Source organism: Equus przewalskii, chromosome 1 (genome assembly GCF_037783145.1).
Source record: "Equus przewalskii isolate Varuska chromosome 1, EquPr2, whole genome shotgun sequence".
Classification (NCBI taxonomy): Eukaryota; Metazoa; Chordata; class Mammalia; order Perissodactyla; family Equidae; genus Equus; species Equus przewalskii.
The window spans coordinates 108,265,505-108,291,376 of NC_091831.1; the positions used below are offsets into that span (position 1 = coordinate 108,265,505).

General features: G+C 37.9%; 1 protein-coding gene across 1 annotated transcript; it reads right to left on the reverse strand.

Moving 5' to 3' along the window:
• Positions 1-674: 674 nt before the first annotated feature.
• On the reverse strand, positions 675-25,862 carry MCEE (methylmalonyl-CoA epimerase). Its single transcript, XM_070571959.1, has 3 exons — positions 25,724-25,862; positions 16,781-16,956; positions 675-1,086 (listed from the first exon to the last, which is right to left on the reverse strand). The coding sequence occupies exons 1-3, from the start codon at positions 25,767-25,769 to the stop codon at positions 934-936; spliced, it is 375 nt and encodes a 124-aa protein (XP_070428060.1). The 5' UTR covers positions 25,770-25,862; the 3' UTR covers positions 675-933.
• Positions 25,863-25,872: the final 10 nt, after the last annotated feature.

Consider the following 25,872-nt stretch of genomic DNA (forward strand, 5'->3'; position numbering starts at 1 on the left):
TTCCTGTACACTATGCATTCCATACATCCATCCATGATCCTTGAAATTCATCTGACATTTGTTTCTATTATATTTGGGAGTCTGACCAAAAACCTGATATGCCTCTAAGCTCTTTTCTGAGATCTATATTCCTTTCCCTTTCATTTTCAACTCATTCATGTTGTTTTGTAAGTATTTACATTTATTTCACTAAAGTTTTCCCAACTGGACCATAAGCTTTTTGGAAATGGGTTGCTATTCATTTTGTATATTCCTCTAGGACCTGTGGTGGTGTTCTGGCACCTGAGTAATAGATAACTCTACAAATTCACTGCCCTCTCCATGTCCACTGATTAAAACAATAATTCAGCTGTCTATGCACCCACTAGATCATGTACCACGTTTTCCACAAAACTTCCTATTCATACATCTAGCACTATCACCCAAAGCACCTGCCCATGAGGAACTTGTGAACGTGAGTTGTTCCAGAAGAGCAAAAATGTTGAGGTTAAAACTCCTTAAACAGTTTGCTCTAAAAAACTCTCCATAACATCCTTAGAAACCATTTTGTTCCAAACATATGGCCATGCAACTGTCAGCTGTCCTTTCATAATTCCTTTGTGTATCTATCTCACCTCATACATACACACACACACAGATCCTTTCATACAGTCAACACATTACACTCAATTACCTCATTTTAGAACAGAAATAATTTATTTCTATGAATATGATTTTAATAATATTCCCCAAGTATTCAGTAATCAAGGTTTTCTCCAAATCAGGAAAAAAAAATCCAAAGTAATTAACGAACATATATATGAATAATTTAAAAAATCTCTTTGTGCAATTTACTTTTTAGCTTTGAAAAGTGATAGAAGCAGTAAAGGACTCAATGCCAAAGTACATTTTGATGAGGCTTTTTCAGCCCAATTAGTTTCTTGCAAATATATATCAAGCTTGCTCCAATTCCACAAGGACACCACCACAGTCTTTAGGATGGAGAAAAATCACTGGTTTTCCATGTGCTCCTATTTTGGCCTCTTCACTTAGACTACGGATCTTCTTTTCCTTCAAATCCATCACAGCTGCTTTTATATCATCCACCTTGAGAAAAAGGAAATAAGTAAGAACACACTTGAAATCATAAAAATACTAAATTATAGTATCTTAAGACTTAGAAGAAACTTCGCAAGCTCATGTGGTCTATCTCCTCTGTCTTTGGACAGAACTATTCTTATTATCATGAAAATAAGCGTCATACTTCCAGAGAAGGAAGAAAAGTTGCTAAATTTTCCTAGGTGAGCAACCACAATGCTTAAGAATTTTCATCATTAGTAAATAAACATTCCTCCTTATAATGTACATAACGTATGCTATACTTTATAACATTTTCTCCTAGCACTACTATTGGTGATATCACACAAATTGTTTTTTTCCTAGGGCCTTGGGTTCCTCATCCATAACAGGGAGATGAGGCCTGTCATATAAATGGGCAAGAGATTAAAATGAGATAACAGATAAGAAGATCTTGGCACAGTTTATAGTAGGTTCTCAACAAATATGAGTGCTTCCCTGATTCCCAAACTTCCCACTTGCCAAACTACTTGGTTATTTCTTTTGAGATTAAAACTTCATATACACGAAAATCACTATTACTGTCACCAAAATGCTTTTCTCCATTCTAAAAAAACCCAAACATTTATAACTTTTGCAACTCTCTTCTAAATCATTTTTTTATATTTATTGGCAGTCTAGGAGAAGAGAAAACATATCTCTATATACTTGACGGAAAAATGATTCTCCTCTGTCTTGGAAAGTCATTCACTTAGACTTGGAACCATGTAAAGGTATAACATGAATCCCCACATTTCTAGGCAGTCATAAATCACCCTGGAGTTTAATGATCTAATAGTATTCTAAACATTAAAAAAAAAAAAGCACAGAGAATAACACCCATGTACCCAAATATAGATGTAACAAATGTTCATATTTATACAACCTTATTTTCAAAGAGCCAAGGATATATACTGGATTCTAAAACTGGTCAAACAACTGATGGGGATGTTACTATAAATAAACTATGATTTCTTCAAAGTGTACATTCTACTTGTACATTCCTGATGATGTTTCCTGTTAAACCTGATAGCTATACCAAAGTCATGCCCAGACTATGACCATGGTCATTTCATGCTATCTTGAAATAGCTGGTCTATTCTCATCTTTTTCAGAACAGTAGGATTCTTCCTGACAGCTCACCTTTTTGTATCTGGACATAATGAGTTTCATTCTATTGAATTTGACCTATTTTCCCATTTTCCCAGTTGGTCTAATATCAGTCTTTCCATTTAAAAATAATTTAAAAATTATACAGTACTGAAAATTTAAACATACAAAACCCACTAAGTACCCCTTGACTACCACTAATATCACTTCCCTCTCCAGACATAACTATTGTCCTCGGTTTGACATATGTTCTTCCAAATCTTAAAATATATTTGTAATCCTTGCATATAAGTGTAATAGTAAAGAAGTTGGCCTTGTCTAAAGAGATGCCTGGCTTTGACTTCTGGGAGATAATTTATCTAACCTGACAGGAGTGTCTTTTGCTGTTGATTTCTGGGAGATAACTTATGTGACCTGATAGGAGTGTAGCTGACCAAACTGGGTCTTAAAGTAGAGCTGGCCCTGCCCAAGTCTTAGGGTAGGGAATGGCCATGCCAGAAACCATGTGATGCAGGGTAAGAGCTATGAGTTAGATCTGGAGACTGAGTTCAATCGTGGGCAATCAATCAATCAATCAATCGTGCCTAAGGAATAAAGCCCCAATAAAAACTCAAACGTGAAGTTTGTGTGAGCTCCCTTGGGTGGCAATACTTGATGTGTATTGTCACACATCAATGCCAGAATGGTAATGTGCCCTGGGGAAAGTGGAAATTTTGCATTTGGAACCCTCCCAGACTCTGCCCTATGTGCTTCTTCCTTTGGCTAATTTTGATCTGTAGGCTTTCCCTGTAATAAACCATAACCATGAGTATAATAGCTTTCATTGAGTATTCAGTGAGCATTTCTGGAAAATTAGTAAGCATGAGGGTGGTCTTGGAAACCCCATAAATTTGCAGATGGTATCAGAAGTGAGGGTAGTCTTCTAGAGGACCCTAGTGTCCTCTAAACTTGACAGTTGGCTCTAAACTTGACTAATAAGTATATAAATTAAAGTTATATACCTATGATGTCTTCTGTATGTATTGTTTGTATTTGCTTTTTTCGTAATATATCTTAGCAATTTTTCCATGTCAGTAATATAGGTCAACAACTTTTTAACTACTACATAGTGTTCTAAATAACTACTTTATAGAAACACAAAAGGTGACCTAATCATTCCCCTACTAATAAACATTTAGGTTATAAAAAGCTGAACTCTTCTCAATGGTTAGATGCTAAATTGGCCTTCCCTGGTGTTGTCAATTGAACAAAAGAGAGCTTGGTGATTGAGTTCATAGACAAGATTCCACTGACATTTGAGGGTATATGCACACGGCAGGGACTGGTGGAAATAGATTAAAAAACATTAAAGCAAAATTAAAAGATATGGAGGACAGATTGAGACACTCTAACAAAACTTAGCTAAAGAAAAAGAGATAAGATGGAGTAACAGCAGCAATATTTAAAGAGATAAAACTGATAATTTTCCATAATTGAAGACAGACATGAGTCCTCAAATTAAAAGTAGACTTGAGAATGAAGCAGAATAAATAAACCAATAACTATATATATAACAGAGAAACTGAATAACATCAATGATACAGAGAATATCTTAAGGGCTCTCAGGGAAAAAACAACTACCTACAATTGAACTGACAACAAACTCTTAACTAGTAATAACAGAGACCAAAAGAAAAAGGAGTAATGACAAAGTGCTGAAGTAAAATGACCTCACTCTAGAATTTTAAACTAGCTAAATTATCATCTAAGACCCTTGCTTACACACATACCCCTAAATGACAACAAACAGACAAAGGAGATATAACAACCAACTGCAACATATGCACATTATTATATAAGTCAAACACACTATAAAAAGGAAAGTTACATAAGACAAAAAAAAAATATTTTGAATATCTACTGGATATTTGACGATATTAAATGATTACCAGATTACCATTAATTTTGTCTGAGGTGTAATTATGATTTTGTGTAAATATGTAACAAATGCTACACACACACACAACTAAAATATTTAGGGATGAAATTACATGATGTTTGGGAATGGCTTCGAATTAACATAGGAAGAGGGAAATGGGATGGAGGGAGTATATATGGAATAAGATTGTCCATGAATGATAACTGTGGAAATTGGGTTTAGGTACATGAGAGTTCATTACATTATTGTTTTTTTCTGTGTGTGTGAGGAAGATTAGCCCGGAGCTAACATCTGTAGCCAATCTTCCTCTTTTTGCTTGAGGAAGACTGTCACTGAGCTAACATCTATGCCAATCTTCCTCTACTTTATATGGGATGCCACCACAGTGTGGCTTGATGAGCGCTGCTGGGTTTACGCCTGGGATCTGAACCTGTGAACCCTGGGCCACCGAAGCAGAGTGCGTGAACTTAACCACTACCCCACCGGGCTGGCCTCAATATTGTCTTTTTTAATGTTCAAAATTTCCTGTAAAAAGAATTAAGGCTAACCACTAAACAAATAGAACTAAATTCTGTAGTCTCTAAAATAATAGAGGGAGAAAGAATGCAAAAAAAAGTTTCCCAACCAAATAGAAGGCAAAAAGAGGGGGAAAAAAACAAAACAAGAAAGGTAAAAAACAAAATATGGTAGAAAATAAGTTCAAATACATTAGTAGTTATAAATGGAGACATTAAAATTATTAATTGTAAAATGACATTATAGGAATGAATATAAAATTTTAAAAATATATTTATTGATTGAAAAAGATATATCTAAACAACAAGAAAATTCAGCTATATGCCCCTTGGAAGAGACATACCTAAGCAAAATCACAAAAAATGAGTAAAGGGATGGAAAAAAGATATATTAGGCAAATATTAACCAAAAGAAAGTTGATATATCAATATTAATATCAGATAAAGCAGAATTTAAGGTAAAATACACTAACAGGATAAAAACAGATTAAACCTAAAAATAAAACAAAATGAACAATCCACCAAGATGATAAAACAAACTCGATTCTGCATGTACCTAACAGTATTGCCTTGAAACATAAAAAGCAAGCCAAACATGCATAGCCCTCATTATCTGACACATCAAGCAGACAAAAGATTATTAAGGATGAAAGACAAGTTCTAATAGTTCTCTGAATATTCTGGATATAAGTCCCTTATCAGACATATGATTTGCAAAAATTATCCCCCATTATGTGGATTGTCTACACAAAAGTTTTTTTTTTTTTTCTCCAGGAAGATTAGCCCTGAGCTAACATCTGCTGCCAATCCTCCTCTTTTTGCTGAGGAAGCCTGGCCCTGAGCTAACATTCATGCCCATCTTCCTCTACTTTATATGTGGGATACCTGCCACAGCACGGCTTGCCAAGTGGTGCCATGTCCATACCTGGGATCCGAACTGGCAAACCCTGGGCTGCCGAAGCGCCACATGTGCACTTAACTGCTGTGCCACTGGGCTGGCCCCAAAACAAAAGTTTTTAATTTTGATGAAGCCCAACTTATCAACTTTCTTGTTTATCACTTGTGCTTTTGGTGTCATATCTAAGAAACCATTGCCTAATTCAAGGTTGTGAAAATTTATGCCTATGTTTTCTTCTAAGAGATTTACAGTTTTAGTTCTTACATTTAGGTCTTTGATCCATTTTGAGTTAATTTCTTTATATGGTGTAATTTGGCTTTGGGTTTCTTTTTCTTCTCCCCAAAGTCCCCCAGTACATAGTTGTATATTCTAGTTGTGAGTGCCTCTGGCTGTGCTATGTGGGACGCCGCCTCAGCATGGCCTGACGAGCAGTGCCATTTCTGTGCCCGGGATGTGAACTGGTGAAACCCTGGGCTGCTGAAGTGGAGCGTGCGATCTTAACTACTTGGCCACGGGGCCAGCCCCAGCTTTGGATTTTTCTGAAATGCTGTCTTGACTCAGTTTTGCAGCCCTGGCTAGAGACTGATCAGTTCTCCTTCTTGAGCAACTGATTTAAGTCCACACCCAACCACTTCCCTTATCAGGCTCTCACACTCTGGGGCCAGTACATGCCCATCCTAATTGCTCCAGAGACAAGTACTAGATAACATGGTACAGTTCCTATGCCCTAGAGCCCAGAGAATAATTCAAACTAGCCAATCTAGAGGGAGACTGTGAAACCTAGCTAACCCTACTCCACTTGCCCTACTAAGCTGCACCTTACAGCTCAAGAATGCTGTTACCCTGTCCTCAGGTGAAACCTCATGTGGCCTATATGACAGCCTTCTCTTATTTGGAGCTGTAAGTAACAAAGAGTTTTGCCTTTCATCTATCTGAGTATTACTATGTTGTGTTTGGATATCAAAAGAATCTTTAAATCTTATAAAACATATGGAGTGAGGTAAGAGCTCCAATACATTCTTTTGTACATGTATATCCAGTTGTCCCAATGTCATTTGTTGAAAAGACTATTCTTTCCCCACCGGATGGTCTTGATATCCTTTAAGAAAATCAACTTACTGTAAATATGAGGTTTATGTCTGACTGTTAATTCTACTCCATTGATCTCTATGTCTACCCTTATGCTAGTACCACACCATTTTGATTACTGTAGCATTGTAGTAATTTTTGAAATAGAGAAGTGTGAATCGTTTAATTTTGTTCTTCTCTCTCAAGACTGCTTTGGCTACTTGGGATCCTTTGTGTTTCCATATGAATTTTAGGATTAGTTTGTCCATTTCTGCAAAGATGCCACTTGAGAAACTGATAGGGATTGCACTGAATCTGTAGATCAATTTAGGAAATATTGCCATCTTAACAATATTCAGTCATCTGATCCATGAACACAGGATAGCTTTCCATTAATTTGAGCCTTCTTTAATTTCTTTCAACAGTGTTTTGTAGTCTTCAGAGTACAATTTTTGCAGTTATCTTGTTAAATTTATTTCTAAGTATTTTATTCTTTTTGAGGCTACTGTAAATGGAATTGCTTTCTTAATTTCATTTTCAGATGTGTCTTGTTTTTTTAATACAGATATATGATCTTTGCATTTCAATGTTTAATCCACTTACGTTTAATGTAACATTCACATAGTTGAGTTTGAGTCTATCATCACCATATTTTTATGTCTCATTAAAATTTTTTTCCTCCTTTCCTGACTTTTGTTTAAACATGTACTTTTGTAGTGTTTGATTATCTCCTTAATTATCTTTTATTTTCTTAATGATTGTTCTAGAGTGTACAATATACAGTTTGATCTTATCAGAGTCTAACATTTATGTATAGCGTAAGAAACTTACAACAGTATACTTCCATTTGCCCAACTCTCATCCTTTATATCATCATAAATTTTATTTCTATGTTATAAACCCTACAGCACATTTTTAAAATTTCAACGATCAGTTGTCTCTTACATAATCAGGTAAGAAAAAAGTTATTATTTTAACCTACATATTTACCATTTCTGGTGCTCTTCACTCATTCTAAAGACCTGAGTTTTCACCTAGTATTATTTCCCTTCATCCTGAAGAACTTCTTTGGTATTTCTTGTAGTGCAGGTCTGCTGGACATGAATCCTGCCATTTTTTTTTAAATTTAAAATGTTTTCATTTCACTTTCATCTTGAAGGATATTTTCATCAAGTTTAGGATTCCAGGATAACAGGTTTTGTGCTTTGCTTTTTTTAGACTATTTTTTTTCAAAGCAGTTTTAGGTTCACAGAAAAATTGAGGGGAAGGTACAGATTTCCCATGTAACCTCTGCCCCTACACATGCACTGCTTCCCACATTATCAACATCCCCCACCAGGGTGGTACATTTGTTATGACTGATGAACATCCACTGACACAGCATTATCACCCAAAGTGCAGTTTATCTTATGGGTCACTCTTGGTGGTGTACTTTCTATGGGTTTGGACAAACGTATAATGACATATATCCATTATTAAGGGTATCATATAAAGTATTTTCACTGACCTAAAAGCCCTCTGTGCTCTGCCTATTCATTCTTTTCCTTTCCTTAGAATCATACAGTATATAAGTTTTTCAGATTGGCTTCTTTCACTTAGTATTATGCATTTAATATTCCTCCATGTCTTTTCATGGCTTGATAGTTCATTTCTTTTTAGTGCTGAACATATTCCATTGTCTGGATTTAACAGTTTATTTACCCATTACCTACTGAAGGACTGGAGTAGCCTTTAGTCTAGGACTAATTTTCCTCACTACTAAGGCAAAACCCTTCTGAATACTCTACCTAATGTCCCAGAAATCACAAGGTTTTTCCACTGTGGTTGGTAAGAACACAAACGATTCCAGTTTCTGTGTAAAGACTGTTCCCTCTAATACTTTCAAGGGGTTCTATTCCCAGCCTCAGGGAGCTTTCTCACATGCATGCACTGCTCAATATTCAGATGAAGACTTGAGAGGTACTACAGACCCCTGGAGAACACTCCCTATGCAGCTCTCTCCTTTCCAGTACTTTAGACTGCAAACTCAAATCACTGTGGCCTCTCAAGACTCCCAACTCCTACCTCCTCAACTCAGAGAGACTGCTAAACTTCACAAGGATTCCTCCGTCCCACACTCCAGCATGGAAACCCTCCAGCCAGTAAGTGAGGAAATTTCAGGGCTCATCTTTTTTGTTTCCCTCCTCTCAGGGATCAATGTGTTGTGCTGCCTGATGGCCAAAGCCAGAAAATCATTATTTTATATATTTTGTTTAGATTTTTTGTTTAAGGCAAAAGGATAAATTTGTTCTCTGTTATATCATCTTGAGATGATAATTCTAAATTGGCAGGCTTTTGTCACTACCTGAAAAAATGTCATTACATATGTCATTTAATAACTTGTCTTTTTTTTTTCCTCTGATTACTTTTAAGGTTTTCTATTCATCTTTGGTTTTCAACTTGACTATGGTGTGCTGAGGTATGGTTTCATTTGCATTTTCCCTGCTCGGGGTTGCTGAACTTCTTGAATCTGTGGGCTGATGTCTTACCCCAGATTGGAAATGTTCTTGTCCACTATTTCTTCAATTATTGCTTCTGTTCTATGCTCTCTCTCCTCTCTTTCTGGGACTCCAACTATACTCTGCTAAAACTTTCGACCATGTTCTACATCTCTCTTATGCTCCTGTTTGTTTCCTTTGATATTTTTTCCTCTTGAGTTTGGACTCTAGCTTCTACAACTGTAAGAGGCTAAATTTCTGTTCTTTTAAGCCACCAAGTTTGGGTAATTTATTCTTTTTTCTACCTCTTGTAGGTTTGAAGTTTTTCATAATAGAATCATGACTTTTTTCATAGTGCCCTTTTGATAACTTCTATTCTATATATGATCATGGATATTTTTATTATCGAACACTCATCCTAAGTACAAATATTTACAAGTCTGATGTTGCATCTCAATTTTTAGTATACTGCTTCTTCAATATCTCAATCTAAGAAACACTTCTAACATTTAATGTTAGATTTTTTGAAAAATGCCTGACATTGTACTATCACTGACTTTAATTTTAAAGATCTTGTATCATAGGGGCTGGCCCCATGGCCGAGTGGTTGAGTTCGTGCACTCCGCTGCAGGCGGCCCAGTGTTTTGTCAGTTCGAATCCTGGGCGCGGACATGGCACTGCTCATCGGACCACGCTGAGGCGGCGTCCCACGTGCCATAACTAGAAGGACCCACAACGAAGAATATACCACTATGTACCGGGGGGCTTTGGGGAGAAAAAGGAAAAAAATAAAATCTTTAAAAAAAAAAAAAAGATCTTGTATCATAGTCATCTTTTTTGTTAAAATGTTGCTATAAAATTTACAATTCTTTAAGAGTACTCTTAATGTTTTGTTTGGCAATAATAAAAAGAATGAAATAAAAATGCCTTAATTTTCTGAATTGAAAGTAGATGCATTATCTACTTTAAGGGTATAATAAATGCCAGGCAATTTGATTTGAGAAATTAAGTCTGTCCCGTTAAGTAATAAAAATAACACAGTCAACAACAACCCATTAAAAAAAACCCTTCTTTTCCGGTCCTTTGCACAATTACAGTTGTGCATCACATAGCTCTGTAAGACCTTGAATACCATGGGTGAAAATCTGGGCTATACATCTGCGTCTGGAAATTTATTTTGATTTTCTTCTGTCATTTGAGAATTAAGAGTGACAGTACTCCAAATAGGAAATGTTTGGACTATCATAAGCAGAATTCAGAATCTTCAGGTAAATCTTATACTTTCATCGGTCCTCAGCTCCCTCATCTGAAAATAGCAATGCAATCTTGTTTGTTTGAAGGTACAGAGTTGAACTAAATAACATCTTTTTAAAAACTTTAAGATATGTAATTCTCAGTGGCCAAATTTTACGAAGCAATAATAATATGCTACTTTTAATGGTGCATATTTTGATTAATTTCAAGAATATAGGCTATTTTATATAAAATTATAATGGTGCTAGTTGGTATCAATAATGAATGAACTTAGTTCTCCAATATAAATCCATAGAAGTTAAAATTAAAAGTCTGAATAAAATATCTGTTATAATTGTCTTTTCCCCCAAAAGTCAAAACTAAGTGAATCGTGCAACTCTAACATTGTTCTCACTTTGCATGGGGCTCAGAAGGTTCCTGTGTATTCTTGGGAATTATTTCAGAAGGGCAGACTTTACCTAAGCTTCTATATTTGCTATTGTCTGGTGGTAGCTAGGTAAAAAGTTTCCCAAATGCTGCTTTCTACTGAAGTTTTACTAGTTGATAGAAAACATTAAAAAAACCCACAAAAAACAAAAAGTAAATTTGTTTAATTGACAGGACTCTTTTATTCCAAGAGGATTTCTCCTTTTTTTCTTCTTTACTTTTTCTCAGTAATAAAATGCCCTTTCTTTTACAAAATGATGTTAACAGTAGATAGAAGTTTAAAAAATTCTCCTTACTTATGAGCACAAAAAGTTAAAAACTTCATCAAACTCCCCAATTTTTGTTTTGTTCTCTGGAAATGTTATCATTCCATGAATGATAACATATGGGAACCAGTGATACACAGATCACTTGTAGAACTTAGCAACTGCCCTCGTCACCCCTATCTGAGCTCCTACTCACTATGCCAGGCCACTCAAGCCCCTGCATCAAGGCCTCCTAACCCCACTTGGGTTAGGCCACTCCATGTATTCAAGTCCTCTTCACGCTGCTTGGGTCCCAACCTCCTGCAAGAACTATTCCAATGTGTACACAGCCTCCTCACCCTGTTCAGGCTTTGACTCCCCATACCTGCTCCCACCCCAGGTGGATGTCTACCTCACCCTTCTCAGGCCCTCACTCCCCATCTCAGGCCACCCCATGCAAGGACATCCACAATCCCACTTAGATTCAATTCCCAACATCAAGTCATAATCCCCCACTGCATTGATGCACTCCTCACACAACTCAGGCCCTGATTCTGCAATGTGGGTGTTTCCTACACACACAACCACACACATGTACACACACGGTGTTGATGCCTCCCTTGCCCTGTTCAGCCTCTTATACTCCATGCTGCCCATCCCACACACATACACATATGGATGCCCCCCTCAACATGCTTGGCATTCAACTCCCTGCATTAGGCAGGCCTCCCATGCTGATACCCTCCTCACTCTGACACCTCAAGCCTAGCTGCCTTTCTGCAGGTACAACTTTCCGACCCCACCCTGCTCCAAACTCTGATACCCTGCGCTGGACCTCCCTCCACACAGGTACCCTACTTGGTCTCTGGCTTTCCTATGGCAGTCCCCTCTGGCTTTCTCTGGCATCCCCACTTGTGAATGCCGTCCTCACCCTACTCTGGCTCTCCCCACCAACGTGGACAACTATTTTGCTCTGCCCTACCTAAAGTCTTCAGGATTGAATTGTTCAAGAAGGGAAGGGAAAGATAGGAAGGGGGAAGGGGTATCATTATTTCTAATACCGTTTATTTTCCCTTTTGTCTTGGCAACTAGAAAGCAATATTTGGCAGAACTAGTAGGTATACCACTCTTACCTTTAGTTTTATTTTGACTTACATTTCATCTTTGCTCTAATTGGCACTGTTACTTAGGTTTATCCTTTTGTATCTTACAGACTGCATCTTGGTTAGTCACCTCTATCCTCTGTGGAAAATGCAGGGCATGTGTGAGTAAATGAAGCAAGCAGGTAACTCCAAGAGGACAAGGACTTGGGATTTTGTTCAGCTACATATCCCCAGCACCTAATGCAGGGAAGGTCTGAGTGATACTGAAAGTACTTAACAACTAGGAACATAATATAGACAAAGTGCAGCAACCAAACAGAATAGAAGGGACTTTATCCAGGAGCAGAGTCCTGGAGGCCTCCTGCTACGCTGAATATCAACCCTTGACTTGCTGACTTGTATGTGTTGGGGTTATGTCTGAGAGGTCCCAGGGAAGGGTCCTTGTGGAAGTAGGATGTTACTCAGGAGGTTTAGAGCAGCAGCTATTTACCAACTAGCATGAAAGCATTTAAATATTTTTACAACCTCAATAACAATTTGTTGAATAAGTAAATATTTTCAGTGGCCCTTGAGGTTTTCACTGTGACATATGTTGCTGTCTGGGTAAGTTATTTAGTGAAAGCATGGCTAGTTCTATTCAATACTAGAACCATCTCCTCAGGGAGAGGCCTGCAAAAGGCAGGAAGCACACATTGGTAGCCTCAATACAAGGTGGGCCAGAAAACAGCAGGTTCCTCAGTACACACACAAGCAAGAGAAGAGACTGAACCAGACAACTTCTAAACTCCCGCTGGTGAAAGGCAAACACACAACTATAAGAAACTTGGGCAAACCTCATGAGAGAAAATGGAAATCCAAACTGAACTTTGACAGAAAAATGTTGATAAATGATGTGATACCACTGCGCATATGAGAAAAAGGACATTCTGTCTAAAATTCTTGTTGTGTCAGCTAAAAGCTACGGCGCATGCCCATAACAGACCCACTGCTAAACCAGAGGTTTTATTTGAGGTCCCAGTGAGAAAGAACATAAAGCATCCATCCTAGCGATAATTACAGAGAGGAAAATCATTTCTCTGATGGGTGGATTTAACATTTTAAAAGAAGGATTAGCATTAAAAAATAAATAGCTACGAACCATAAAGCTGGAGAAGATTGTAAGCATTTTCAGAAGACACATTTCTGAAAGTTGCCTTTTCCCAAAACAGGAAAAGCTGAAGTAACTGGTTTTTGTGTATGTGATATTTACCATCTTCTACCTTATTAAGTACCCATCTCTTGAGTCTCCTTATATTTACAAAGGCTAGACAGCTTGCCTCCTCTTGCATATGCAAATGCTGCTGGTTCCCACTCTGGCTATTTGAAAATAAAGTGTCCTAGAGCTTTTAGAAGTTTCACACATTTCCTTTCGCTTAACATTAATACATTGATGGCTATAGCACTTTCAAAATGTGTCTACAGATTCTTTGCTACTCCTCCCATCAAGAGGCATTCAGGATCTATGTCCTCTCCCCTCATGTCTTGAAGACTCACTTATGACCAACAGACGGCAGCAGAAGTGCTTCTGTGGGACTTCTGAGGCTAGGACAGAAATGGCCATGTGGTCCCACCTAGCTCTCCTGGGACACTCACTCTGGCTAGCAAGAAGTCACTAAGCCAGCTGCCCAGCAAGAAGTCCAACTATCCTTAGAACTACTCTCAGCTTACAAAGCTGAAGATGATACCTATAGTTACTCCTGCTAGAAGACCTACCTTAGCTCCCAACTGTCAGCCAGCATCAACCACCAGCATGTGAATGAGGCATGTGGGACACCCAGCCCAGGTGAGCCTTCACATGACTGCACCCCTAGCCCATATTTGACTGCAAACACATGAAAGGTCCTAAGCAAGAACTGCCCAGCAGAGCCCTCCCCCAAACTCCCAAATCACAAAATCCTGAGCAAAATAAAATAGTTGTTTAACACCCTGAAGTTTTGGGATAATGTGTGATACAGCAACAGTAATGAATACCAAAGAAGTATTTTCTGACTAGTTCTATCTCTTTTCGTTCTTTCAGTGGAAGCCAATTTCAGACCCAAGTTGTATTAGCCAGAAAAGACTAGGTTATACTGTGGGGAAATAATTAACCCTGGAATCTCTGTAGCTTCATTCAACAAAAATGTATTTCCTGTTCAAGGCTAGGTGAGGAATTTTTCTGTATCTGGTGAGTCGCATATGGTAACAACTTCATCTCACCGACTGTGCAGCAGGCAACACTAACTCTCAAATGTTTCCATCTTACGGCATATCTTCATTCAGAAAAAGTGTCATGCTATCCTGGCAATACTATTTTTAAAAAATTACCAAGTGGGGCATAGATTGGTGGCCTCCAGTACCCACTCTCCCTTTCTTCCTTTTAATTATAGCAACCCCTATACTTTAGAAGGGCACATAACTGCCTGACTACAGACTATACTTGCAGCCAAGTGTATCACTTACTAAGCTGGGGCCAATGGGACACGAACAGGAGTGATACGTGTAATTTCTAGATCATCTCCTTAAAGGTAAAGGTACTTTCCCTGTATTCTCTCTCTGCTTTCCTTCCCCTCTGGCTGGTAAATGGTGATGCCTGGAGCATCCATGTAAGTCATGTTATGGATGGCAGAGCTGCTCCATTAGCCTGGGAGAGCTCACTATTAGACTGAGAACAGAAAAATAAAATCTATCTAGTTAAGCCATTTTATTTTTTATGGAGAACAAAGAATAATGAAGGGGGGGTGTCATACTAATGACATACTAATTAGCAACTAACTAACCACTTTTGACACCTTCTCCTATTATCTACCTTCATTTTATACTGACATACATTTTCACTTCCCCATTTTAATCTCTACTTTTGAATTTGCTGTTACATTACTGAACTTCCACTTTTCTTTACTTAACTGAACTAACTCACATAGCAGCTTCCTTTGAAGGCATGGCTCTCTGATGTAGAACACAGCCAGTGTAGTGTGGGAGAGGAAGAGTGGATTCAAAGGCTGAAGATCCTGCTTCTCATCCTGGGAGGGTCTTAGACAAACCCTCAAGTCCACTGAAATAAAGACTTGCAGCCAAAATTAACCTCCTAAAAAAGGGATAAAGGTTAAATATTAGGCCTTGCTTAGCTCCCTGGCCTAACATCTTACGGCTCTTCCACCTCAAATTTTAAACTCAGCTAATGCAATGAAGGCAATCTGGCACCAAGGCTAATAGTGCAGACCCTGCAATCAGAACAAATCCCGGTTTAAACCCCAGCCTTGGCACTTACTACTCATGTGACTATGGGCAGGTTACTATTCTAAGACTCAGTTTCCTCACCCATCAAATGGGGTTAATAGAGCCTCATTGAGTAGCTATGAGAATTAAAGCAAATAATGCACGTCAAGTACTTCATATATTGCCAGACAACTCTGTTAGTTATGATAACATTCTGCCTTTCCACATGCTATTCTCTTTGCCTAGAATACATTCCTCCTCTTGTCCAACTGGGAAATTCCTTCATATTCACTGTAACACATGCCCCGGGGTGCCCTCCAACCTCCTTGGCCTGCCTGGAGCAATTAATCTTTCCCTCATTTGTGCTACTGAGGAGACACATATTAATTCTGCTTATCACAGTACACCGTAATCGCCTGTTGAAATAGCTGCCCCTCCTCCCTGTGGGCATGGTCCACGTCTTATTCCCTGATGAATCCAAGTACTCAGTAAAGTACATATTGTAGGTTCTCAAATGTTTGCAATACACACTGAATAAATCCTTGAATTCACTCTAGAATCAACTCTTCTCTCTTCTGTATTAGGAATGAGGCCTAACTATTAATTATGTCATTCCTTCTATCAAAAGAATTGTCCTATCAAAATAACTTGAAGCATAATCCGTACTGATGTTCCAAAAGGCAGTTATCTGAACATGAACATCTACAGATAAAGGCTCTCTAATGAGAAAGTTCTTATCTAACATTTCATGTTTTTTCGGGACTTGTTAGCAGATGCAATTGAGAAGATCTTAAAAATCAGTCGGTAATTGAAAATGTATGGTTTTTGTAATAAGGAACAGTTATTAGAATTTTAAGGATAGAAAAAAATCATAAGAATACTTAGCATATATATAGAAATTCTTACTTTATCAAGTCTTTTCACTTGCTTTTTCTAATTGCCTTGTGATAGTGAAAGCAGTTGTATTCTCATTACATGGGAGGTCATAAGTGATCAGTAAATTCTATAGCAAAGACTCAAATCTGTTTTGGTCAACTTCAGTGGCCTTTATGGTGGCTGTTGAATCCATAATCCAATTAAATATATTATTATTTGCAGTTTTCAAGAAAGAGAACATATCTATGGACCCATCTTTGAGTAGGACCAATATTACCATTCCCCTTAGAGAATGTAATAAAAGTTTCTGATGACAGTGACAACACATAGTCTTAAAAAGTAAAAGATATTTTGGAAAAGAGAAATTTAAAACAGAAAGCATTAAAATAATGAAAATACCTCAATGCAGATGTGATGCATTCCTCCAGCCTTGTTTTTCTGCAGAAAGCCTGCAATTGGACTCTCATTTCCCAATGGATGAAGCAGTTCCATCTTGGTATTTCCCAGGTTGACAAAAACAACAGATACTCCATGCTCAGGAAGAGGGACGGCCTCACTTACCTGGGCCCCCAGTACCTTCTCATAAAATGCCTTGGCCTTTTCCAAGTCTGGCACTGCTATTGCTACATGATTGAGGCGACCCAGGTTCCACACAGGACCTGCCACTTGATGCGAGGACTGTGATGTGGAAAACATTCTTACTGTTGGAAATGGAATTTGAAGTCTGGAAAAAAGCCCTGAAAAATTAAACAGCCATTGATATCCTTCTTTTGAAAATTAATGTACTTCTAAAATTAATTTTTTAAAAAACTACATAACTTATACATGTAAAAACTATTTATATATCTTTTTATTATTGAAATTAAATCGGGGAGACAAATGGAAAAACATGTTAAAATTACTCACTCTGTTCTGAAATAACTGTCTAAAATTAAAAAGCTAATTCTGAGCTTTTTAGATTCAGAACAAAGAATGACATTTTCCATAGTAAGTTATATTTACTGATAACACTTAAAGAAGAGCTGCATATCATTAAGAATTACTTGCTATTCTCTGCATTTCACAAAGGGTAAGTTTGAATGTGACAGTGAAACAACGTATATTTAGTGATGAGAACAAGCAATTTTATTCCCTACCTACAGCCAATTTTTTTTCCTTATATTCTATAATAGGTTCATTAAAGCCATAACCAAATGGTACCTTTTAATGTGTAGTTTATTTGAATGATTATCAACTAAGGAAAATATCTGATTGTTGGGGGAAAAAGAAGCAAAGATCAAGAGGATTCTTAAACTTATGAGAATTTCCTCTGAGACCAGATTTGTTTGTTTCTTTCTACAATTTTGAAGGAGAAGAAGCAGAACTGCTTTTGAATGTGAAGAAATCTCTTTCATCCGGAAACTGAAGAGGCCTACAATGTGTTCTCCTCGTGTGTTATTCTATTTCTCCAGTCCCCAAAACACTGGACTTTAAGAACCAGATTCTCCCCAGGATGAAAATTATGCGCACGTACAAGATCTAAATATAATCTTATAAAACCACATCACTTAATAAAAAAGTGTGAAATAGCAATTTGAAGAACACATATTTTAAACAATAGGTTGTTAGCTCTTAATGAAAAACAATTTAAACAGTAGCTAGTATCACAGAGCTTCAGCTAACATAAAATTAATTCCAATTTACTAAAATTTTTGATAACAAGGAAATTAAAGTGACACTATTTGATTTTGTTTAGTACCATAAACCTTGTTGGGAAAGGCAGTCTTATGCTCAGTCTTTCAACCTCCACTTAGCCACATAAAGATGCGCCTTCAGGCTGGAACGCTTCCTTGCCAAGAGACAAAGAGCCCACAGAGCCTGTACTGGGCTTATCACCTTGTGTGGGAATATCTTTCCCTCTTTCAGGCTCAATGAATGTTCCTTTGTCTTTGCTTAAAGGGTACATGTCATATGGCCAACCCCACTGTTATATGTGTCCTCCACTGGGAAGGGACTGGGTCCTTTCTATTGTGGCACAAGAAGGGTGTGTGTAGGCCAGTTGTCCTGTGCTGGCCACTGGGAAAGACCTATTGGCCATGGGGGACTGATACCCACTACTGAAGCTGATCTTGCTCTGTCTCTTCTCTATGTAGTAAAGTGTTGTTCCATTCAGTGCTGTGTTCTCCTTGGTGACTCCAATACCAAGACGCAATGGGCAGAAGTGTTTAGATTCCTCCCCTGGGATTGATAACTGCTGCATGGTACTCTGCTCAACAAACCTGATACATCATAGCTCAGGAGAAGGCAATATTCAGCCTAAGATGGTCTTCCGCTATCCTCCAGCCTGCATTATTGATAACTGAAATACCCAAAGATTCTCATTATCAATAGGCTGACAGAGCCTGGTTCTATGCACTTACTTATTATCATGAAATTCAACTGTATTCCAACCCAGTACACACATGTGTCAATGTACAACTGAAAGTAAACTTCATAAAAAGAATACCTAATCCTCACTAAATGTGATGTGCACTGATATTTTCTATACTATTTTATTTCAGTTAAAAAAATATATTGGTACTACCTCCCACTAAATGTATACCCTGCTGGTTTGCTATGAAGATTACATATTTGGTAAAAAAAAATATAATACAATGTCAGCCATATATAATAGGTGTACAATAAATTCAGCCATTCTTATTGTTAATGACATACAATGATTGTTTGCTAGTTGAGTGGCATGCAGGGTTATCTGCGGAGAGTAAGAAACTATCTTGAGGGCATGGTGGTAGTGAATTTTAAAAATGCTAACATCCAACAAAATCATTGGTCAAACTGCTTTTCCCTTCTTTCCTTGCATCTCAACTATGTGTGCTATTTGCAATGAAAGTTCAATATAGAATGTATTTGTATTAAAAAAAAACCCCTGTAGATAGGATCAATGAACTTTAGAGTAATACGCACATTTATAAGTTTGCTCTGTGAAATTTTAAGCGTATGTCAAATATTGAGTCTAGGTATTTCTGAATTCTCCTTACCAGTGTTCTTGCTACTAGAGGTGGGGCAGCTGGGGGTTCCTTGGCAGATGTCCTATTATCAGCAAAGGAACATACAGAAATGTCAAAGGAACAAATGAGAGGTTCAAGTGAAGGTAGTTTTATATATTATGTCAGTTTACTTTAGGGACATTTCAAATACTCTGACACTAAAAAGGAAGTCCAAGCAACACGTTATTGGAATTTTCACTGCAGTCTATCTCCGTAACTTCCTTATCATTTGGAAGTGGAAGAAGAGGAAACAGTTTACTAAAATGACTGGTTCTTCTTCCTTTTAATAGAACACAAAATCTTTTTATATGTTAAGAAAACAGAAAGATAATAACATCTTTATAAAAGTAAAAATCAAGACTTTACAGCTGTATAGGTTTATCTTATCTCTAAAAATGTAAATTAGTTTGAGAAAGGAAAAATCACTTTATTGGCTTTATTTGGTTCCTAAAGCATATGTTCTAGGAATAAGACGAAAATAAATACAGTGATACTGGTAAGAATTCAGTAATTCAACTTCTTTAAAAAGAAAGGTTAAAGATATAAAAATGGCCAAAATCACATGGTAAGATACTCAACATCCTTAACCACTAGGGAAAAGCAAATCAAAACCACAATGAGCTATCACTTCACACCCACAAAAAAAATGTTGATGAGGATGTGGAGACACTGGAACCCCTGTACATTGCTGGTAAGAATGTAACATGATACAGCTGCCATGGAACAGTCTGGCAGTTCCTCAAATAGAATTACCGTATGACCCAGAAATTCCACTTCAATGTACACAAAATAATTTTTTCTTTTTGAGGAAGATTAGTCCTGAGCTAACTAACATCCACTGCCAATCCTTCTCTTTTTGCTGAGGAAGACTGGCCTTGAGCTAACATCTGTGCCCATCTTCCACTACTTTATACATGGGGCATCTGCCACAGCATGGCTTGATAAGCAGTGTGTAGATCTGCACCCGGGATCCAAACTGGGGAACCCTGGGCTGCTGAGGCCATATAACTGCTATGCCACCAGGCCGCCCCCAAAATAATTTAAAACAGGCACTTAAACAAAAACTTGTATACAAATGTTCAAACCAGCACTATTCCCAATAGCCAAACTATGTAATATTATTCACATGTGTACAATGAAATATCATCCACACAACGGATATGAAGTGCAGATACATGCTACAATATGGGTGAACCTTAAAAACATTACGCTAAGTGATAGAAGCCAAACATAAAAGGTCATATGTTGTATGACTCCATTTATATGAAATATCCAGAACAGGTAAATCTATAAAAACAAAAAGCAGAATAGTGATTGTCAGGGGCTGGAAGCAGAAGGGAACAGGGGGTGACTGCTTAATTGGCATATGGTATCCATTTGGGGTGATGAAAATGTCTTGGAACTAAAGGTGATAGTTGCACAACACAGTGAATGTAATAAATGCTGCTCATTGTACATTTTATTTAAAATGGTTAATTTTATGTTATGTGAATTATCTTAAAAAAAAAAAAAAAAAGGATGATCCTGGCAGTGAAAGTCTACGTGTGAAATGTGAAATCCTGTAGACCAAGCAAATTGGACTATGAAACATGGAATAAGGAGGCTAATGATATAGATCCTTATAGATCCTTAATAAAAAACTTGTGTTCCTCAAAAGTTTTTTATGAACTCAACCTTTAAAAAATTGTAGTTTCTCCTTTGATTTTTGTCAACTTTTAAAAGATATCTTTATTTTAGGTTGCTATCCAACTGGTAGGAACTCACAACTCTTTAGTTCTGGGTTTCTCTGCCTCCTATCTCACAAAGATACAGCAGAACTGCATTACTTTGAACTCCATAATGTGTAATTTGTGACTATTCTAAAAAGTTACTTTGCATGAATAAACTACAATGTATAAATGTGTGAATAAATGTATCACATACTTAAAAACAGGAGCGTTAAAAAAAGAGGATTGTAAAGATGAGTATCTACAAACTTAAGAAATACACGACTTTCACACGTCAGGAATCTGATGTACAAGAAATAGATATGTTACCAAATCTGGTGTTGTATATTAACTCTAATTCCTATCTTTCCTTCAATATTGGTTCCTGCTAAACACTTTTAGTGCCTTGACTTAAAAATAACATTGCATGTCTTTCCATTCAGATTATACTTATTTCAGACCAGGCTTGCTAAACATTGTCTCCAAATAAGTAAAGGTTTAGCTGCAAAGGTCTATAGACTCAAATACACTAATAATAAGGGTACTTACTGTTTAAAGAAATTATATGTTAAACTTGTACATAAAGTGTCATAAAACTGTGAATAAGAAAGTTTTCTTAACAGGTTTATTGAGATATAATTTATATACTATAAAGATTACTTGTTTGAAGTGTACAATTCAGTTTTTTGTATATTTGCACAGTCATGAAAATTTCACATAATCGAATATTAGAACATACAATAAGTTTTTAGGTCTGAATTTTTGCACATCTGGTTTGAGGAGACATAACATACTTAGCCATTCATGAAAAGTGCCTTCAAGTTACTTTGGCAAGAAACCCATACGTTTTCAGCATTCAACCAGTGGATTTCACAGCACTGTATAAATAAACCATGTTTCTGTTACCTCACTTACATATGACTCCATAATAAAAGTAAATCTTTCCTCATAGTCATGTAACTTGGCCACTCTTGTCTCTTAACAGGTTCAATTTCCATTTTGAAAACTAACTTTTTTCATGAAGCCAATCCTTTGCAAGTTGAATTGGAACTTATTGTGTGTTTAATCCAATTCATTTTTCTGAGCTTCTCCTGTTTTTCTGTGAAGTTTTATGTTTCTTAAAAGTGGGGTCATAACATAAAATTACCATGTGATAACACCAATACCACTTCTGCGTATATATCCAAAAGAACTTACAGCAGGAACTCAAAGAGATATTTACCTACTCACGTTCATAGCTGTATTATTCACAGTAGGCAAAAGGTGGAAATAACCCAAGTGTCCATCGACAGACGAAAAGATAAACAAAATGTAGAATAAACATACAATGGAATATTATTCACCTTTAAAAACAAATGAAATTCTGACACATGGTACAACATGGAGGAACCTTGAAAACATTATGCTAAGTGAAACAAGCCAGTTACAAAAGGACACATATTGTGTAATTCCACCTATGAGTCACCTAGAGTAGTCAAATTCATAGAGAGAAAGTAGAATAGCTGGTTACTAGGGGCCTGGGGGAGGGGATAATGAGGGAATTATTGTTGAATGGGTACAGAGATTCAGTTTGGAACGATGAAAAAGTTCTGGAGATGGATGATGGTGGTGGTTGCACAATATGAATGTACTTAATGGCACTGAACTGTGCAACTAAATATGGTTAAAATGGTAAATTTCATCTGATGTATATTTAACCACAATAAAAGAAAAAAATAGGATAATTTAGCAATTCTAAAAATGCATATATAAAAATGCCTCTTCTCTAATATTCAAATTATTATTTATATGTTCGCCTTCAGGTTTTGTGTCTAAGTATCACATAAGAGGCAGTGTGCCTGATGGTTAGGAATGGGGGCTCTGGCTCTAGCCTGCCCTGGTTCAAATCCTGACCCTACCATTAGCTGTGTAACTTGGGCTAGTTACTTACCCTCTCTGTGCCGTTGTTTTCTCATATAGGAAGGTAATATCTACCTCATAGAATTGTCATGAGAGTAAAATGGGTAATAAAGGGTTTTAGTAAAGTGCCTGGCACAAAGTACATTATTAATTCCAAAAATTATCATTATTGGCACTTTTAGAAAGGTTACATCAATAACCTGATTATAAATGTAAGCATCTCTGACTTCTAATACATTTTATGCTTTTAAAGGAAACAGTTGACTGTGCATCTACCCTAGACACGGAACTGCACTTGTCTTAAAAATCTTCTTCAATAACTAAAGATTGCTTGTATTTGGCCACCGTTTTGGCATACCCAGTGTTTTTGTATTAACTGCTTCATTTCATCAATCCATAACTTACTACATTTTATGACAAGGACACTAGTCTCCTTTCACTCTGGAAAATTTATTGGCTGGCTGATTTTAGAATATCTTTGGTAGTATTTCAGTATTTAGTGACTACTGACATCCTCATGGAATACTGCTGCTAGAAGGCATTATAAGCACAGTATTCTTTTTGCTTTTTGATATAGCAATACTGATTTACAATTTTTCTAAGTTAAGATTAGTTGCTTATAGTAACTCTCTGACTTACACTACTCATGACCATTGTTGTTGTAACTTGTGAACTCTTTTTAATATCATATAGAAGTGGAAACTATATTTATGATAATTATACCTTTCAAGAACCTATAAGCTGGTTATTATCCCCAATGCAGACCGGCCCACATTAGTCTCTAGGCATTCTCCATGCTGCTGGGATTTATCAGCAGTGGAGGACTGATCGATCCCATGGCACACCATCTCTCTGATTTCACCTCACCTTTCCAATAAAGAGCCATGGGTTTAGTTCATCATTAGAGTTATGTAACAATTACTACTCTGTAATCTTGCCTAATCCTGTAACTCTGCCTCAGCAAACTGAAATCACAAACTCTGAAGTGGGAGTGAATCAGGTGATAGCCCAGCTCTGCCTATTAGTCATCATGGTCAAAAAAGCGAGATAACAGTAATAGTTCACTAGCCCTTTAATCCTCACAATAACTCTACGGATCAGATATTATTATTTTTCCCATTTAGATACAAGGAAAACAGATCTGACTATTTTCTTCAAGGTCACACTAAGTGGCAAAGCTGGGCCTCAAGCCCAGGTCTGCCTTACATCAAAGTTGATGTTGTTAAGCTATTACATTTAGTTTTCTCATTTCTCTGAAATGTTTTACCATTCTTTCGATTCTCAATTTTTAATATCTTTAGTGTTCATTCTATGAACAATATCTACTTTCTAAGAGATAATAAGAGATGACTTGCTTTTTTTGGTGAGGAAGATTGGCCCTAACCTAACAACTGTTGCCAATCTTCTTTTTGCTTGAGGAAGACTGTCGCTGAGCTAACATCTGTGCCAATCCTCCTCTATTTTGTATGTGGGACACCACCACAGCATGGCTTGATGAGTGGTCTGTACGTGTGCACCTGGGATCTGAACCTGTGAACCCCAGGCTGCTGAAGGGGAGTGTGTGAACTTAATCACTATGCCACCGGGTCAGCCCCAAGACTTTTGGTTTTATGAGTTCTTTTGCAAAAGGCTATTGCAATGGTATGTGAACTAAGAGGCTGACTCGTATTTTACCAGGGAGAGGACAGAGGGGCCAGGAAAGCATGTTATTATCAAACTTGAGTACCACCTGTTAAGTATAGATTCATTTTAACAAGCTATGCTCGGCCTGTAATATTTTTTCACATGTACGTATCACCTCTCTAAACTACTTAAGTGCTGAGACAGCTGAAACCCTATGGTGCACTTCTCCGTATGTGGATCATCACTCAGCCCTGGTGACTCGCAAAGAGAGATGCAGAAGAAACTTTGTGGTTGGTTAGAAGGACGACAGCCATCAACAGATAACGGGCTCAGTTTGAGAGGACATGTCAAAGGATGACTGGAACTGTGCATTTCAGGAGGAGGAACAGAGAGAGCACTTTCCAGGAGAGCTGCCTAATATTAGTGAAGGCTCCTCCCCTTGAACACTTTCTGAAGGTGCTAAGCTGAGGGTTTATCACAAACGCTCAGGAGTCATTCTGAGACATTACCATTTGGCACATCCTTCCTAACAGGGAATTTCAGATTCAGGGCAACAGCTGCCCTCTGATGACGGAGGAAGAGAAGAAACCGGAAGAGGAGAAAGTGGGTGGACTGGGGAGTCACAACGGTTGTTTCTGAAATCACTGACTCTAGCCTTTTAGCCTTTTTGTTTTTTAACGGAGATATAGACAACTCTAGGAACCTTCCAAATCCGTCTGCCTTTATCTTTCTTGTTTATATACAAGATAATAAATATATTAGGGCGCGTGGGAAAAAACCACTCCCTTGGTATTCTTTCCAGAACCGACCTTCAAGCGTCCCCAGGGGGGTACTGGAGGTGCTCGGAGTTCAGCTCACGCTTTTGACAGGACTTGTCCTTTTGCTGGTTTCTCCCCAGTCTCTGATGCTGCGCGGTAAACTAGGACACTGTCCCTCTGCCATTTCCGCCAGTACTTGTGTCCCAGACTTGTACTTGGACAGGTTCCCTCGCCTCTCTGGGGCCACATATAAAAAGTGGCAACGTCAACTGCACACCCCTCCAAGGGTGGCTGTGAGACTCAATTACAAAAAGGAAATCTCCGCGCTAACCTGAGGCGTTTCTGGAAGATTCCCTCAGCCTACAGGCGCAGATAGCGGCCGCGGGGCGCTGCAGGTCTAGGTGCTCGGGCCGCCCGCGGCCTGCTCGGGCCCCTGGCCTCCGGTCCCGCGCGTCCCGCCCACGGAGAGCCCTGAAGTTGCGGGGTATTCACCTAGGCCTAACGAGCTCACGGCCACCGCCTTCAGCACGCGCGCCATCTTGGAAAGCGCCCCGTTGAGTCCGGCGTGCGTCCGACGGGCCCGGGGCCAGGCCGAAGGGAGGGGCGACCTGGCCAGGGGGCGGGGCAAAGGCTGAAGGGGC